We start from the raw sequence: 20148 nt of genomic DNA, 5'->3' as shown, positions 1-20148 counted from the left end.
CCGGCCAAGGTAACCCATACCTTTATTGTAACGCCCTACTTCCTTAGAGCCGTTACTTAGTGAGTTTTAAGACAAATCAGTGTGCAAAGATCTCGCTAACCGAGGTTTTGAAACGAAAGTGTGACTAATTAAAAGTTAAGGCTGTAATATTAGAAAAATGCGTTGTTTCAATAAAACTCATAATATTAAACATTGGGATCCCAAAATAAGGTTTGAAAACTATTTACATCTAAAAAATGAGTTCACAGTTGATAAATCATAAAAATCATAGATTATTACAGCCATTTTCAAATAAACCCCCAACCAAAGCAGTCGGGCAGGCCAAACATGTACGCGTCGCTTCACGCTCTCCGTACTCATGGTTGGTTGACTCAGTCATTGCCCTTACCTGCAACACAGAGCACCCGTGAGCCGAAGCCCAGCAAGAAAACTCATGCAAAACATAACATATGCAATGTATACAGTTTATCATAACAGATAATCCACAATAAACAAGTCAATCATTAGCCTAAGCAAACACGGCCAAGCCGCCCCAGAGCCTTACCGAAGCCTGGGGTATCGGTTCTCACCGCGAGGATAACTCATGTATCCCTTGGGTCCCACCCTGAATATATATAGCATCCCATGTGCTAGGTGTTACTTTCGGCCCACGGCCGCCCCGGCCTACGCCGTACTCGGCCCACGGCCGCCCCGGCTTACGCCATACTCGGCCCACGGCCGCCCCGGCTTACGCCGTACTCGGCCCACGGCCGCCCCGGCTTACGCCGTACATTTCATCATAATCACATATATAGTACGTTCGAAATAAACATTCACACACATCACGGTTCATTTCAGGTTAAACATTTACACATAATACAATCCGGGGCCACGCCCTACAATCATCTCATCATGCAACATGCAATAAAGGGCCATGCCCGACCATCACACTACGGGCCCACGCCCTATCCTACGGGTGTTATAGTTTTCTTACCTGTATTCCGAGCTTCCTGATGCACTAAAGCCGCGAGCACGGTCCTCAAGCACGAGCCTCACCAACAACCTAGTCACAACACACAAGAAACATCCCTCAATACTAATCAACCCAAAACCACTTCCCGGGACCAATCCCGCACTCTCGGGACTCCCAAATCCCTAAAACAATTCACCGGAAACATCCCCCGAACCCCCGGAGCAAAAGCTCAAAAATGCAACTTTTGGTGCCCTGAAAATGGCCTTGTGCCGCGGCACAAGAAAGTTGTGCCGCGGCACCCATCAGACAGGGGCTCCTCGCCGCGGCACGAAAAAGCTGTGTCGCGGCACGCCTTCGCAGACCCAGAATTCTGGGTTTTCTCCTGCGTTTTCTTCGAGCTAAAACCTTCCCAATTCATACCAAACCAATACCCAAACCCCAAAATCAAATCCAAACTTCATATGACCCATCTAACAGCCCATAAACATCATCAAAGCAATCAAACACACAATCAAATCCCCAAAATCCACATCCTTGATTTAAATTTCAGAAAATTAAAAACTCAAAGTTCAAACTTAAACCATGCTCAAATCTCTTAACCCATAACATAATCAAGTCTTAAATGTGAATAAACTCCTTACCTCAAGTAGAGAATCCCTTCCCCAAGCTCCCTTGATTCATCTCCTAAGTCTCAAAATTTCAGCTCCTTCACTTCTCTTCTTCTTCTTCTTCTTCTCATTGCCCTAACTTTTCTTCCCTTTGGTTTTTCTTCTCTTTGGTTTTTATCAAAACCAATCAATGCCAAGCCCCAAACCGTGTACCCCCTATAACCCAGCTGCCATAAATCAATTTCCCAGCCAAATGACCATTTTACCCCTCCTTGCCTATCCTTTCCAAACTAAACCTCAAGGGCACTTAAGTCCTTTTACTTCTATTTCATTTCTACCATTTTCTACCTAGAACTTGTTACTCTCAGCAGTAACTAATGGTTACCCAGGTTACTAAATCTCCAATAACCATTACCCGCTAAATCTCAACTTAACCATAAAATTCCCGAGGTACCCCTAGGCTCCTCCCGAGCCGGGTATAGAAATCCCGTTGTGACTCTTAAGTTAAATTGCTCTCTAGGACCGTCTCGGCACGTGCATCACAAAATAACACCACACTCACGTGGTACAAATCACGGAATACAATTATCACAAATATGCCCTCGGCGGGCTAAAATTACAATTATGCCCTTCAAACACAATCAGGGCCTACATGCATACTAATACACATATACATGCGTCTAAGATAAATAAATAGTCAAATAACATGCTTTAAATCATAACCATGCATTTAACTCATAAAATCACACATAATTCCCATCGTGCCCTCCTGGCACGCTAATCAAGGCCCTTAAGCCTTATTAGCGAATTTGGGTCGTTACATTTATTGGGACCTAGACAGGGCTGCCGCAGACCTTAGGCTAGTTAGGTTTAACCCAAACTAGCTCGTACATCGTCATCAAAACGACCCTGACTGTAATATAACCTTGCTTCAGTGCGTAGATCAATTAGTACTACGTCATGACATGGGCTGTCCTAGGGGCACCGTAGTAGTAGACAACACCTTGTCTTTTAGTTCGGCCTTCTTTGAGGAGTATAGGACCAACCTTAGGTTGTGGCCCTCCCTTCTCGAGGGTATAGTTGCTCCATGACTTAGACAATACGTAGAGGAATCCAGTCCTGAGGTAGAGCCTGACCTAGAACCTCCCCTAATCCAAGAAGTGGTTGACTTAGACTGTCCTTCCCCTATAGCAATTCCGAGGCCGGAGGTCGTGGAAGTAGTCTCCTCCTCTAGCTCGGAGGGTAGGATTTTTTTTTACTTTGTACGTATTTTCTTTGTAAACTGATGAATGTATATGCCCACTTATCGCATTTCCCATTCTTTTTCAGGTGAGGAGATGGCACAGCGAGGGGAACTTGACATCTACTTGATGTTCCAGGAAGGGAGATCCAGCAAGGGCCCCCTAGTCAAGAAACTTCAGCCTACAGCAAAGAAAACGCCTCCCTTGGTCGCGACCGCTTCCAAATACCCAGCCAAGGGGAAAGGCTCGGGCTCGGGAGCTCTGCCCCCCGCAGCCCCGGAGAAGAGGGGTCCGGCAGCACCCCTTCCTCGCTTTCCCCCAGCTCCTGCTCGGGACCAGGTAGCACCGGTTGGTCCCCCAGCTCCAGTAGTCCCTGCTGCCACTGTTCGCATCCCCGTCAACGCCCAGGATCTGGAGCTAATTCTAGACACTTTTCGGGGGACCGTCTACGAGACGATGAACTACGTGGTGGAACACTTCTATAAGGCCAAGCCCAACGACCTAGGGGCGATCGAGGAGAGGAGCCAGGAGAATGTCATGGATTCGGTCCTGGGGATGAACCTCACAGTAAGCATTTTCCCAGACCTGACTTTTATTATTTTTCCTTGGTATGTGCCTAACTATTTCTTTGCATTTTGCAGGCAGTCTTGGCTCATCATCGCACCATATCTCAGGCCAGGGCCAGAAATGGTGAACTCAAAGCCAAGCTCCAGACTGCTCAGGCTGCCCTGACTGCGGCCCAAACTGCTCTCGCTGCCTCTCAACAAAGTGAACAAAGTGCCAAGGAGGCTTCGGTGGCAACCCAAGCAGGCGAACAGGTGGCAAAGGCTGCCATAACCACGGCTCAAGAAGGCGAGTAGGCGGCGAATGCTGCATCGGCAGCCCTTCAGGCTGAGCTCGAGGGGGCCAAAGCCAAACAGCTGGAGGTCGAGGTGGCTATTCAGGAGGAGAAGAAGGCATCGACATCCTCCATGGAGAGCATGATGTACCACTGCTAGGCTTTCAATCAGGACGACAACTTCTCCTTTATGGCCTCCACAGTATCAACGGTCAATGCATCCGCACACCACAGGCATCACAACCACCAAAAGAAGGGGACAATACAAAGGACGCCAAGGGTTGAGATGTTTTATATATTATTATATTAAACAATAACTTTTAATTAATATATTATTGTATGAATCTTTAATTTGGATAATATTGTATTAGTTGTGGAATTTGAATAAATTATTAATTTTAATATTATTATTTTTATGCAGATTTAATTTTGATATTATAAATTAAAAAAATATTATTTAAATTTTTTTAATTATATAACAGTATTAGGGGCTACATTTTTCGCTGCTAATAATATAATAGTCGCCGCTAATATTATGCTATTAGGGACGAAATATGATATGAGAATCACGATTATTAGGGGCAACGTTCAAGTTATTAGGGGCGAAACTGTTGCCGCTAATACTAATTATTTAGGAGCGACTTTTTTGTCTCTGCTAATAACCAACATTAGCGTCGAAATATTAACTATCAGCGACAATTTTGGGTCGTATTAGTGGCGACATCCGTCGCCCCTAAAGACCATTTTTATTGTAGTGAAATAATCAAAGTCTATAAAGGAAATAGGGCTTTGATACTTGGATGTTTAAAAAGTCTTAGTGATTTTTTTTATTTAGTGACATTTTTTGTTATTGTTCATGCGCAAAACTAACTTTTTTTTTAGAATTAGATTATAAATAAATGTGAACATTGACAATAGATTTTCTTTTTATTAGTTTTGTATTTTGTAATGGTTGACCATGAGATTTTTTTTATTGGTTTTATATTTTGTTTTGAGTGCGATTATTTTAGAGAATAATGATTGTTTAACAATTTAAGAAATTTTATTTTGTTTCCACAAATAAATAAATAAAATATGTGTCAATAGGGCGAGCGGGTTGACCTGTTGCCCCATCAGATTTGACTCGTTGTTACTTCGCGGGACAGGACGGGTTTTGTTGCAGAGTGAATTGACATTCCTAAATGTACGCACTCTTCTCTTCTCTTTTCCTTTCTTTTCTTTTCGATATCTTGTATTGGAAATGGAATGCCACGTTATATACGTTCCTTTTTCTAAAGAGGATACAACGTAGTTTTGTTTTCCAATTACTATTTATTTATTTTATATATTTTTAAATAAATTAACTGAGTAGTAGTATAGTTAGGAACCACAAATATAAAAATTAAGTAACTATGGAAAAGGCATACATCCAACACCTAGCTTCATATTATTTTTCTCTTTTATGTATATTTTTCTTATTTTATATAATATATTAATTATAAATTATAAATTTCCTTTCACCCTCCTTGCTCTGTCGGCCGTAGGTTTGTTTTCAATTTGTGCCACGGATATAAGATAGAACAAAAAACCGTGTACTTTGCCCTTTCACAAAATATTTACATTAAAAAATAAAAAATAAACAGAAACAAATAAACATGAATCAAATAATTATATTATAGTGAAAACTGGGATTATGTTGTTGCAATGCAAAGTACAAAGTTTTGCAAATTAAAAGCTAATTCTAATAAATAGAACAGCTATATTATCAGTGTGTTTCATTGGTACCACGTAGGAAGGAGTAATGAATGAAAAATATGGTTTTGGATATTTTCATTGATATGAGTTAATATTAATATTAATATTAATTATTATAATATAACTTCACATTTCTCATAATAACGCACATAAAGATTAAGATGAACTGTGTAGTTGGAAATTACACAGTGTAATATATGTATATATATTAGATATGGAACTATAAATTTCTGTCAAAACATAGAAACGAGAAGGTACAGGTCTATAAATATTGAAACATATTTTTATCTGTAAACGTATTTTCTTTTTACACGGATTGATCATTTAAATTAACAGGGTAGTTAGCAGTGAGATATACATATATAATTTGATTAATTATATCTGAGGACCGATATTTGTTAAAAAGTTTGTGAGAAGTTCTTTGGTCAAATAGGGTTCCTGGCAGGAAATTAAGAGAACATGTATCCTGCGCATTGCCAATAAACAAATATATCTATGGTTGGTTCTTCCATCTGTGTTATGTAATGATGCCTAACCATGGCAAGAGATATTGGGACACATTTACTTTTTTCGCCCAAATTTTTTTTATATGACAGACAATATTGTATTTATTTGGAATATTTAGCAAATTTTTTAAGAAATTCCACATTATTTACAATGCCAACAATAAAGTTTTGACAGTAACGGGCTCTTTTGAATTCTATTTTTTATTACATAAATTATTTGAAATTTTTTTAAAATTTTCATTCTAAATAACTAGATTAATTGTATACTCATATTTAAAAAGAAATAGAATTATAATTATCTTTGTGGGAAAAATAAAAATGGGATGCACAAATGTTACCAATAAAGTAGATGCAATATAATTGTTCCACATGTATATAATAATGTTTAGCAATGAATAATGAAATAATAAAAAAAAAATCACAGTGATACATGATACAATATAGAAAGAAGATTCTATATACACTCCTCACTCAATCGATATATATATATATACTAGATACAACTAACGTGCAATATGCACGTTTGCTTAGTTTTATTTATAGAATTTATTAATTATTTTTATTAATGTCATATAAATTTTAAATAAATATCATATTTTAATTAAATAATTTATTTATTTATGTTTAAGTTTATGTTTGTTTTAGTTTTTAAATTTGGGAGTGACAAAAAGATATTATATATTATATGTTTAATGTAATATTAAATATTATACGTGGATTTTAAATTTAAGTTTCTTGCTATTTTTTTTTTAAAAAAAAAAAGTAATTTGTTGCTAATTGACAGTAAACTATATTATATGTTTAATATGATATTATTCTAATAAGTGAGTTTAAGTTTAATTAAATCTTATTTAATTTATAAAATGTATGATTTTATTAATTTTAAATAATTATCATCGTAAAATATCTCAAAAATATCTTATTTTAATTTTTTTAATTATTTATTATATTTAAATAATTATCATTGTAAAATATCTAAAAAATATTCTATTTTAATTTGTTTAATTGTTTATTATTTGTAAATACTTATTATTGTAAAATATCTCAAAAATATCTTTTTTTAATTTTTAATTATTTATTTTATTTTATTTAAGTTTAAGTGTTTACAAACTACCATTAAATATAAGAATATTCTGTTAAATATAAAAATATTCCGTTAAAGTTAACATTAAAAAAATAAAAAACCGTTAAAACCAAGAATTTCCGTTATCTACACACTTATTATATAGAAGAGATATATATATATATATCGGAATGATGTTTTTTTTACTAGTCATGCACTACTACAAAAAACAGAATTTTTCGACAGTTTTTAACTGTCGCTATTGATCAACAACGACAGTCAACTAACTGTCATATTTGCCTATGCCGGCGTAGGGGTAGCTACGGCGACATTTATTAGATGTCACCATTGATGGCAACGCCGACAGTTAAACATTGTCGCTGTTGCGAGCAACACTACTACAAAAACTGGGCTTTCCCGACACCTAACCACGACAGTCAACTCTGTTGATTGTCGTAATTGCTTAGCGGGACTCTACGCCGACAGTTAAAAACTGTAGGCATAGAGACCAACGCCGACAGCTAATAACTGTCACCGTTGCTTTTGACTGTCGCTATTGACCCCAATGCCGACAGTTAAAATGTGTCACTATTGACCCCAACGCCGACAGTTAAAATGTGTCACTATTGATCCCAACGCCGACAGTTAATTCGAGACCAATGCCGACAGTTAAAAAGTTTCGTTATTGACCCCAACGTCGACAGTTAATTCGAGACCAATGCCGACAGTTAAAATGTGTCGCTATTGACCCCAACGCCGACAGTTAATTCGAGACTAATGCCGACAGTTAAAAGGTGTCGCTATTGACCCCAACGCCGATAGTTAATTCGATATCAATGCCGACAGTTAAAAATTGTGGCTATTAACCTCAACGACGACAGTTAATAAAAGCTCAATACCGATAGTTATAAAATGTCGCCGAAATTCAAATAAAAAAATCTAAAAATATAATTAATGAATAATTTAATTTAAAAAATAAACTAAATTATGTAAATATATATTTATAAAAATTATGTATTTATTAAAAAATTTTAAAACTATTTTTTTTCTAAAATTTTCATATTATTAACTTTTGTATTTATAATAATTTTTATATTAAAATTTAAATTAGTAATGATATAAAGAATAATATAATTAAATTAACATATTTGTAAAAAATTTATTAGTTAAAAACTAGTTGTTTTATTGATTGGTTAAATATTGTAAAATTATTTTAAAATTTCTATAAATTTATTATTATTTAGTTCTAATTTTTTATTTTATTTTTGTATTTATAATTTTATTATATTATAAAATATATATGTTTGAAATATTAATTTGTTTTTACATATATATTTATAAAAATATAATTTAAAAAACAAACTAATTTATGAAAATATATATTAATTTTTTAATATATATACTTTTAATGTATTATGTGGTCAATAATTTTATTTTTATTAAATTATGTTAACATTTAATTAATAAATATTTAAAAAAGAAAAAGAAAACCCTATATTCCCTTTCTCAGCCCCCGAACTCTTCCTTTCTTTTTCTTTCTCTCCAGCCGCTGCCTTCCCTCTCTCTCATTCCATCTCCATCTCTGTCTTCCAGTGGGCTAAAGGAGGCAACGGGGCTTGCAGTGCAAGGTGGGACGGGGAGGCTAGCGACACAAGGTGGGATGGCGGGTTGGTTTCATGTTCGACAAAGCTAGGTTCAGCGATGGGGTCGGGCTATACAGCAGCAGGGAGCTCGGGGCTGGGCTCGACGGCAACGACTGGTGGCTTGGGGGCTGGGCTCGACGGCGGGTGAGGGGGTCTCGGGTCTGTGCTCGATGGCGCAGGGGGGACAGGGTCGGGCTGTACAGCGGCAGGGAGAATATTCAGGTATACTTTGGTAAGTTAGCTCTCTATAATGCTCAGTAGCTGATTCATCTTTTTACTGGATTTGATGATTAAAAGGGTGCTAGGAAGTTTTTTTTCCTGATTAATTGTGTTTGAGTTTGTTTTCTTTCCTGGAATGGTCTGGCCATGAACAAGTGAGTACTCTGGTCTGGTGTTTCTTTCAGTGTTCTTCATATTTCAGCAAGTGTGTCCCTTTAGAATTGACACAAGGCTGTTAAACTTGCTAAATCAAACCAGTCTATTTTTCTGATTTTTTTTAATCAAAGTTAAAAGTGTACTAAGGGGAATTTTGACTTAGATGTAATGGTCCTTGCAGTCCTATTTTTGCAGAGATAGTTCCTGGGAAGTCACGAACTAGCGTGTATGCATTGTACAGATCTTGTGAGTCTGTACTCTCATCATTTGCTCCCCCTGTAGTCGGGTTATTGGAACAACATGTTTATGGTTATAGACCAGTTGATAAAGGGTCCTTTGCATCTGAAGAGATTGCCACAGCTAGGGGAAATGCTGCGTCTTTGGCCAAGGCACTGTACACAACAATAGGAGTTTCGATGGCCCTCTGTTGTCTTATCTACTCATTCCTGTATTCAACCTATCCAAGAGATCGAGAGCGAGCTCAAATGGAAGCTTTGATAGAATCAGAGATGCTGCAAATAAGATTGGAATTACCTACAGATGGGCAACATCCTCATCAAGTTCTGTTATCCGAGTCAGGAGAACCATATTTGGAGGATATGGTAAGACATCTTATTGGACTTGCCTCCCACCCTTTTTTTTAAGTTTTAAGATAAAGATAGACTAATGATATGTACACACAATATATGCAAAGTCTTTTTAATATAATAGGTTCCATTTCAAATAAATGTATATGTCCAAAGGGAAAGTTCTCTAGACAAATTACGTACTCAAATGGTATGTTAGGCATTTGAAAGGGTGCATAGGCCGTTTAACTTTAATTTGATGGTATTTATTTTGTGGTATGCATTTGCTGTTATATTTTGTAATTTCCAAAATCAATAAGTAACAAGTTCAATTGGTACTTTGCTTTTTTTGAATGTGAAAATTTTAAGGCAAGTGGTAGAATTTGAAAGGAATTTTAGGAAATGTTATCAAGAAGTGTAGATGCTTGAAATATACATTACATGTTGACTGTGTTATTTGTTAAGATCCCATTATTACCGGGTTGTCTAGAGTTTAGACTGACTCAGCGTAAGCTTAAATCCACATTGCTATTTGCTGGGGTGAGACTTGAGATTGTATTCTTGTTGTGATATAATTTTTGTCTACTTATCATGGACTGTCATTGTTGATATTGTTGTCTCATGTTGCAGAGTTTGACTTGAAATTTGAGATGATACAGCGATATTTCTTTTAAAAATTCCCAAACTATGCTTTGATTAAAGATAATTACTATAAACTCTTGGGCTTTTAATTTATTACTGCTTGTTAAATAAATAAAATTAAGTAGATAAATAAACTTCAGTTTGTTTTGTACAGTTATTACTATGTCACAACTAATCTGTTCCTGAGAGGTCACTTGGCATTTATGCAACTAGCGCTAGCCCCACCACCACCACCATTTCCAGAAGGCTACATCCACTTCACGAACACAGAATCGGAAAATGGCCCTGAAACCCAGCAAACAGGGGAGGCACAACCACCTCCCCTTGACCCCATCATTGATCAAGGCCCAGCTAAAAGAATGAAATTCTGAATAAGAGGTGCCGCATCATAAGTTATCTGTCCAGAAGTATATATGTAAAGATCTGAAGCTAAGTTAATCACTACAACTTTAAATATCCGCTAACCCCCAGGCCTTTTTCAGTTGTGGTAAAGATCTGAAGCTAAGCTAAGTTAATCACTACAACTTTATATATGTTGTGGTAGTTTTCACTTCAGTTGTTTTTCAGAATGAGTACAAGGACAAGAAGAAGAAATATATGTTGCTGGACAATGAATTTAGTGTTTTATTTTATTTGTAATTTTTATTAGAGTAAATGATTCTTTGTAAATACTTTGTATAAGTTTTGTTATTTTAATCTATAATTTTTTAGATTTGTATATAAATGTTTTATTTAAATCATAATTTTTAATTTAACATAAAAATAAATAATTATTTTGCAAGCAACGATGACACCTAATAACTGTCGGCGTTGCCAGCAATGACGACATCTAATAACTGTCGGCGTAGCCAGCAACGACGACACGTAATAACTGTCGGAGTAGCCAGCAACAGCGACATGTAATAACTGTCGGCATTGCCAGCAACGGCGACACCTAATAACTGTCGGCGTAGCTACCCTTACGCCGGCATAGACAAATACGACAGTTAGTCGTCTGTCGTCGTTGCTCAATAGCAACAGTTAAAAACTGTTGGGAAATTCCGTTTTTGTAGTAGTGATAGTTATTAGGTGCCGCTGTTGCTGGCAACGCTGACAATTAATAGGTGTCACCGTCGTCGGCAGTTAATAGGTGTCGTCGTTGCTGCCAACGCCGACAATTAATAGATGTCTCCGTTGCTACCAACGCCGATAGTTATTAAGTGTCGTCGTTGCTGGCAACGCCGACAGTTGGAGGACAGTACACTGCAAATATAAAAAATCATACCAGAAATAAAAGAATTGCTTAAAAAGCCTCCACAGATAGTTATTAGGTGTCGTCGTTACTTGCAACGCCGACAGTTGGAGAATAGTACACTGCAAATATAAAAAAAAAAAAATCATACTAGAAATAAAAAAAAAATTGCTTAAAAAGTCTCTACAGATAGTTATTAGGTGTTGTCGTTGCTTGTAATGCCGACAGTTGGAGGATAGTACACTGCAAATATATAAAAAAAATCATACCAATAAAAAAAATACTTAAAAAGCCTCCACACCATTCAGTAATCCTTAAGCTTCAATAGCATAACAAAAATGCAGAAAAAAAAATTCAACAAAGATAATCCTTAAACTCAATCACTTATATTAAAAAATAAATTGTGTGTAAACATAGAATACATACTCATATATCATGAATAAAAGATAATGAATCTATCCTCTAAAATAAAAGTGTGTACAAGTATGAAAAAAATAGTACAACTTCACAAAATGTCTCAAAAGTGTAGCGAGAGCTCCTTGTTCTATCTTTTTCCAAACTATTTTCCTCAAAATGTTCTCTGTAAATACGAGGAAACAATTATGCAAGCATTTTAATCCAATACATATACTATATATAATAATGTTATTTGTAAAGCAAAAATTTATTATATAAATAACATAATAATGTTAATGACAGATGGCATAAAGTGCAAGCTGAAACCATTGAATTGAAATCATACAAAAGATAATGTCAATTGATTACAGGAAAATGACAGCTTACCTGTACACCTTTAACTTGCATTTGTTGTGTAAGTTATGTGAACACCCCCGAAATGAGACAAAATGCTAACCTTATTTTATCAATTAGTTTTGTTCAATGTGTTCATATACCCATGTAAAAATTAATACATGTCTTTTAAGCAACTAAATCCATCCAAACATAAAAATAACATATATAAAAGACTATTTATAATAGGGAAAAAAAGAGTAAGTTCCATTTATATACAAATACATGCACCTGTATACACTTTGGTGTTTGTGCTAGCTACCACTAATAAACAAAAATAAATTAATGACACGAATATAAAATGTAACTACCAACTAAAACTATGACCCAAAAATATTTAAAAAAAAATGCAATCAAGTATTTATTTATCAAATATCAAAATGCAAAACCCCTATTAAAAAATAGAGCAATATCAAGTAGGCTTGCAGAATCACAAAGACAATATTTACCACAAAGAATTTTTTTCTTGGCATATAATAATGCTCTACTATATAAATGACCAAATCTTAAACATGGAAATAGAAAAATAGCACAAATAATGTTGAAAAACCAACTACTAAAAATATTAATGCAAATACTTTCATTGCTTTGCATTCCAACAAAAAATATAATCAAATATTGCAGAAATGTTTTCCAAATACGTGCTGGCTCTTCAAGCAAAAAAATATATATTCATGTATAATGGTCTACCATGGCATTACAAGTTGTTTGATAATCCAACTTTGCATCCAAGATTGCTTTGCAATATCCATGTTTAGTAAATATTAATAAAAATATGGCAGATTCCATCTTAGTTGCAAGACAAAAACAAAGGCTATAAGAAACGCTATAAGAAAAAAAAGTCAAATGTTCAAAGATTTCTCTGAACATAGAACATTTCATAAGTTAGAGTAGTCAAGTAACAAGAATAAATATTAGGAGTATTTAAGCACGTTGTAACACCAACAATGGGCAATGTTTAGTTTAGAACACATATATATTAATATGAATATGTTTATATGCAACAAAAATTAGAAATCAAAATAGCAGTTACTGCAAATTATGATATAAAATAAAATGATCACTTGGCTCCTAATAAAAGTGATGTTGGTGCAACCACTCAAGAAAATATGAGCTCAACATTAAGCTAACTAAATGTAGTACTACACCACCAAAAAAAATTAATAATAACAGAGCAAATATAAAAACAGATTCAAACACACATTTATATAAATATATATATATATATATTGTCAAACACATATTCAAATGTAAAATTCTAAAAAAAAAAAACTATACCCTCGGAAACAAATTACACAACTATAGTAATAATATCATAATCATGGATATACCTTAACAAGAGTTTGTAATGTCTTTAAGTTTGTGAAATAAGAGAAGAGATATGGTAGGGTTTGTGAAATGGACCTTGGCTTTCACGATTTTTTTTTCTTTTTTTTAATAATAATAAAACAAAATGAAGAATGAGAATGGGAACGAGAACGGAGAATAGAGGGAAAATAGGCAAAGGGAAAGCTTTAAGTTTCAGATTTTTCTTTTTATTTTAAACTTTTCTTATTTATTTAATTACAAAAAAATCTGATTTTTAAAATATAAATTAATTTTTAATTAACACATTTTTTTTTATTCAAATTAAAAGCATCTTGATATTTATTTCTAATAATAATATACCAATGTGGTGATCAAAATTTCTTTTATTTTAATTCTCATAATTTATAAATCTTTAATTCTTGATAAATCTCATTTATCAAATTTAAAGATTTCTCACTACTACAAAACTCTACTTAGACAACACACGAGAGACAACCGTTTTCGTAGAACTATTGTCTGGTGTCAAAAATAGGCACGGCACAACAGTAGCTCTTGAATTGTCGTATCATGCAAATTGAAACTTACATGAGACAACAGTTCTAGTAAGACTATCGTAACATGTCTACTTTTAACACAAGATGACATTTCTACGAAAACTGATGTCTCATTCAATACAATTTTTTTAATTAAGTAGGGATAAAATTGTATTTTGTATTATAGTTTAATATATTATATAAATATATTCATAAAAAATTATAAATTAATAATATGCAACATATAATAACTATTAGTCAAAAAATGAGGTTTTTTTTAATAATTATTCAAATAATTGTATATAATTTTATAATAATTTGTAATATTAATTCTTAATTGAATTAGTTAATATATATTTAATAAAAGAAGCTTTTTTAAATAAAAATTCATGAATGCTACTTATTATGATGTTATAGAACTAATTTTCTTTTTCTTTTTTGATACTAATAACAACTATTTAAAAAAACGAACAAAAAAATTAATTAATATTGAAATAAAACTTGTCAAAGTAGTAACTAATAATTTGTAATACAAAATTATTTTAGTTAAAAATAGTTTATATAAATTAATTTATCGAAATTTTTAATGTTTTTTTAAATAAATTAGTTTAATTAAATTTCTATCTTCTTATATAATTTAATAAATATAAGTGTTAGTTGAAAATGAGTGATTTAAATCATTAAAAAAATTTAATATTAATTAGTTGTTAAATTTTTATAATATTGTACTTTTAATAAATTATATACATTATAACTAAAATAAAAAAAAATTATAATTTTGATAAATAATAATACGTGTTTTTATTTCTTTTTAAAACAAAAAATAATTTACATAAAAAAAAGAAATATATATTGTAATACTATATGGGTAAATACTCATTTGGTACCTTGTATTTTATCGAAATATAATATTGGTACCCTATGTTTTCAATAATACTCATTCGATACCTTGTAATTGCAAATCGTACCTGTTTGGTACCCTGAATTTAAATTTGGTCAATTGATTTTTTAAAATTACCAAACTACCATAAGTTATATTAATAATTAATTAAATATTATATTAAATTATTTATTAATAAAACACTAAAATATGAAACAAATAAGAAATATATTTTAATTCAAACAAAGTAAATTAAAATTAAGAAAAATGGTTTTCCTTTTCTCTCTCCCCTTCTTCCCCGTCGTCATCCCCGATTCACTCTCTCTCTCTCTCACTCACTTCTCTTCTTCCTCAAGACCCCCGACTACTCCCTCTTTCTCTCTCACGTTCTTTTTCCTTTCTTCTCTCTACTTCTACACCTCCAGCATAGACCCAGTCTCGAGACCCCCGACTGTATCTTTGCCCCTCCCTTACTCTCACTTTCTTTCTCCATTCTTTCATCCCTCCCAAATTCCTCTCTCTCTCTCTCTCTCTATCTCAAATTCCTAGGGGAGATGTTATTTAGAATAAATTAAAAAATTGAAATAAAAATATTAATTTATGTATAATTATCAGACATTAGGAAGCCTCTAACGTCTTCTATGGGAAGACGTGCAGACTTTTAATGTCTACCCTAGGAAGACGTGCCACATTGGACGTCTTCCCGAGAGAGACATTAGAAGTCTACACGTCTTCCTAAGGGAGACGTTGAATAGTTAACATTAAAAATAAAAAACCAAAAACTAACATGCACATTTATCTCCCTCTTAAACAAGTTTATCTCTATCATTATTACAATATATATTAATATACTTATTCGGTGCCTTACATCTATCTAATCGCATGCTAATATTTATACTAATTAATATATAATACATTATATATTAATAAATGATATCCTTTAGAGCACTCCTAATGGAGGAGGTAAAATGTTTAATTCTTTATAATATAGAGAAAAAATTGTTAAATAGTCTTCCAATGGGTGATGTAAACTTATATTTTTTTACCTAAATGAATAGTATTTCTCTATATGTAGTGAAACACTATTCATCAAGCTATAAATATTTTATTATTTTTTATAAACTTTTGTATATATATGTGTAACAACCCAAATTCGTTAATAAGGCTTAAGGGCCTTGATTAGTGTGCCTGGAGGGCATATTGGGATTTATGTGTGACTTTAATGAGTAAAATGCATGATTATGATTTAAAGCATGTTATATGACTATTTGAATATTTGAGATGCATGACTATGTGTATTAGTATGCATGTAGGCCCTGATTGTGTTAGAAGGGCATAATAGTAATTTTGGCCATTTTGGGCATAACTATATTGATATGTGATGATTTGTCGAGACCACATTGTTATGTGGATGTAACTGTGATTTGTGACTCGAGATGATCCTAGAGAGCAGATTAGCGGAAAGTCAAGGCGGGAATTTATGCCCGGCTCGAGGCGAGCCTGGGGGTATGAATAGGAAATTTAGTGAGTATATTGGGGTTTATTTTGATATCGAGGAATATTATTGGTGATTAATCAGGTATTGGGAAGCAAGCGGGAAAATATTATAGATACTTGAGGAATTAGCGGGAATTGGGTAAAATGACTAAAATGGCCCTACATGGACAAAATGGTTTAGAATTAATAGGGAGGGCATTTTGGTCAATTGGCTCCTTAGAGATAAGTTTATTGAGGCTTTATATACTTAGTAGGATTGATAGAGAGAGTTAGATGGCTGTGGAAAAGAAAGAAAAAGGAAGAAAAAGAAAAAGAGAGGAAATAGAGGGGTTTTTTTCCAAAAAGGGGCGGTTTGTGGATTCTAGCACCATTTCTCTTCTATTTTCTTGGAGCAAAGCTCAGAGGAGAGCTAGGATAGGCTGAGCATCAAGGATCCTAAGTTAGACTTGAAGATTTGGCAAGGGATTAGCAAGAAAACATCAACTTTTGAGGTAAGTTTTTAGAGTTTTCAGTTTTTGGGTTTGGCTGGTTTAAGTTGTGTAATTAAGTTGAATTATGGGAACTTTAGGGGAATTTCTGGGCAAGCTTTGAGGAAGATCAAGCTAAGGAGGTCTAGGAATTGAATCAAGGTCGAAATTGCATCAACGGTATGAATTCTAAGCCTTTAACTTTGATGTTTGACTAAATTTCTGGGTTTAGGGTTAATCATGGTAAATTTTGAGATTTGGGATGAATGTGCTTGGGTTTTGAGGATTTGGGATGCTTGGGATGAGTGGAGATTGTTTATAAGCTTGATTTTGAGTTTGGTAAAGATTTGGGGAAGTTTGGGTTGAGATTGGCTCAAAGAAATCGCAGAAAAAGAAAAGGAGGGTTGCCTGCCTGCAACTAGCGCTACAGCGCTAGTCTTTGGGCGCTGTAGCGCTAGGCCCTGTTTCTGGGGATGTCAGTTCTGCTTGTAGTGCTAAGCGCCCTCTTTAGGGCGCTGTAGCGCTGCCCTGTTCCCAGAAAGGGGATTTTGGGTTATTTTTGAGGGATTTTGACCTAGGGTTCGGGGTTCGATTCCACCACCTTGTTTTGTGGAACTAGGACTTCCCGGGGGGCTCGGGATTGGTCCCGAGGCTAGGTTTTGGACTTGAGGTTTGGTGATGACTTTGACCTATGGTTGTGTTTAGGTGTGCGCTAAGGCTCGAGTGGGATTGTGCTCAAGGAGTCAAATGATCAAGCTATCAAATTTACAGGTAAGAAAACTACAGCACCCGTAGGACAGGGCATGGGCCCATAGTGTGATTGCAGGGCACGACCCTATATTGCATTACATGTTAGGGTGCAGACTTAATTGAATTGATATATGTTTGAATATTATTTGAGTTAGACTATTTGTGATTATAGTAGAATGAAACGGCGAGGAGCCGAGAACGGCAATGGAGCCGAGAACGGCAGTGGGACCGGAAGTAACACCAAGCACGTGAAGTGCTTGTAGTCAGGGTGGGACCCCAATGGATACATGTGATATCCTTACGGTGAGAACCGAGGACCCAGGCTCTGGTAACGCCTCTGGGACGGCATGGCCGTGTTTGTTTGGTCTGATGGGACATTTGTTTTTTTGTGGATTATTTGATATGTTAACTATATAATTCACATATGTTATATGCTGTATGAGTTTTCTTGCTGGGCTTCGGCTCACGGGTGCTCTGTGTCACAAGTAAGGGCAAATAATGAGTCAACCAGCCATGAGTACGGAGAGCGTGAGGTGACGCGTACATGTTTGGCTTGCCTGACTGCTTTGGTTGGGGGTATTTTCGGGAAATGGCTGTAATAATCTGTGATTTTAATAACTAATCAACTGTAAGCTTATTTTAAGTTGTAAATAGTTTTCAAACCTTATTTTGGGATCCCAAATGATAGATACTTGACATTTTCAATGAAGCAAAGCATTTTCAAAAGATTACAGCCTTAACTTTTGCTTAGACACACTTTTGTTTTAAAAACCTCGGTTAGCGAGTTCATTGCACATTTTTTGTTTTAAAACTCACTTAGTAACGGCTCTAAGGTAGTAGGGCGTTACAATATGAGTGTAATACTATTACATTTAATTAGTCGCGGCAATCCCCCGCATCAGAGGAAAAATAGGACCGAGCATCAGCCTCGTAGTCCTAGACGCCATAGGGGCGACGAGCCGAACCTTCCAAACAGAGGTCAGAATCCTCCTGGCAACAGGAGGAACTCAGAGTTAGGCTCTGCAGTCCGAGGTCCCCCACGGCATGATAATGCACGGGGACACAACGACCAGTGCAAGCCGCCCTCTAACGCTCGGGACGCTTCAGCCCGGGATGGAAATCGAGGGAACAGTCGATCCCACCATAGCCAATCAAGATTTAGAGATGGCCATGGGTATAATGAAGCCGACTCAGGCAAAGGAAATGTCGATCGAAGGAATGACGAAAGAGGTGGAAACAGGAATCAGCCACCTCAGGATGACCAACCCGGCAGACGAGACGCTGGGGGGCAATCCAGACAGAATAACGTCTTCAACCGGCTCAGAGCTAGCGAGCAGCGAAGAAGAGATGAGGACTTGAGAGATGTGCTCAACGATCACCGCGAGAGACATGGCGAGAACATCCCCCTAGCAACGGAAGCCACAACGATTCCTGTCGCTGTGCAGGCCTAGATAGATGCCCTCAACCAGGCGGTACAACAGCTGGTCGGGGGAAGAACATCTCATATCGACCACGACAGGAGGAAAGGCACTCCTTTCGTCCAGAGGATAGCTATGGCGGAGACTCCTAGCAAGTTTAAGATGCCTACACTTCCGAACTTTGACGGGTACGGTGACCCGGTGTCTAATGTCAATAAGTTTGAGATACAAATGGACATTCAGAAAGTGTCCGAAGATGCTCGGTGTAGGATCTTCCCTGCAAGACTTTCTGATGCGGTACAGGAGTGGTTTTTTAAGTTCCCTCCTACAAGCATAGTTTCCTGGGAGATGTTCGTAAGGGAGTTCTACGGAAAATTCTACGCCGGTCGCGTGCATCCGACGTTGGCAAACTAGCTGGTAGAGATTCGCCAGTAGGATGGAGAATCACTGAAAGACTACATCCAGCACTTTATGCGAGCAGCGGCTGGAGCAAAAAAAAGTGGGGGACAAAGGCAAAATGATGGCCATAACTGCAGGGGTTAGCCGTCGCTCCCCCCTCTGGAAGAGCCTCCGCAAAGATGGGGTTAGAACTACCCAGGAATTCTTGGATCGGGCTGATCGTTACATCAAGCTCGAAGATGCCATAGCCGACGATGGAAAGCCTTCAGGCAAGGATAAGAAGGCTGTCGAGCCCACCAAAGCCGCCAATGGGTCCAAACCTAACGGCAACGGCAACGGGTACGGCAACGACAATGGCAAGAATGGTGGAAAACGGCCACACAATGAGCCTTCCACCTCCGACAATAAACGAGCCAAGGGTAACCGTTATGAACCTCGGTTCACTAACTACACTGCCCTTGTTGAGTCTCGGGGAGAGGTTTATCAGGCCATGAGTTCCAGTGTGCCTTATAAGAAGCCTGCCCCCATTCGAAAGGATATTTCGAAAAGAGACACTACCAAGTTCTGTCGTTATCATAACGACTACGGACATGACACCAACGAATGCAACCAGTTGAAAGACGAAATCGAGTTCCTTATTAGACAAGGACACTTGAGAAGATACGTACGGGCCTCGGGAAATTCCCAACGAGAGCTCCAGGTGGCAAC

The 20148-nt window shown here is 35.9% G+C and overlaps 1 protein-coding gene across 1 annotated transcript; it reads left to right on the top strand.

Annotated features, from left to right (window-relative positions):
- Positions 1-8680: 8680 nt before the first annotated feature.
- On the top strand, positions 8681-10168 carry LOC133806887 (uncharacterized). The gene is made up of 4 exons (XM_062244984.1): positions 8681-8817; positions 9142-9562; positions 9992-10066; positions 10157-10168. The coding sequence occupies exons 1-4, from the start codon at positions 8756-8758 to the stop codon at positions 10166-10168; spliced, it is 570 nt and encodes a 189-aa protein (XP_062100968.1). The 5' UTR covers positions 8681-8755.
- The last annotated feature ends 9980 nt before the right edge of the window (positions 10169-20148 follow it).

The sequence above is a fragment of the Humulus lupulus genome, chromosome X, assembly GCF_963169125.1.
Source record: "Humulus lupulus chromosome X, drHumLupu1.1, whole genome shotgun sequence".
Taxonomy (NCBI): Eukaryota; Viridiplantae; Streptophyta; class Magnoliopsida; order Rosales; family Cannabaceae; genus Humulus; species Humulus lupulus.
The sequence above is the reverse complement of the archived record's forward strand: the minus strand, read 5'-3'. Positions and strand labels throughout refer to the sequence as shown.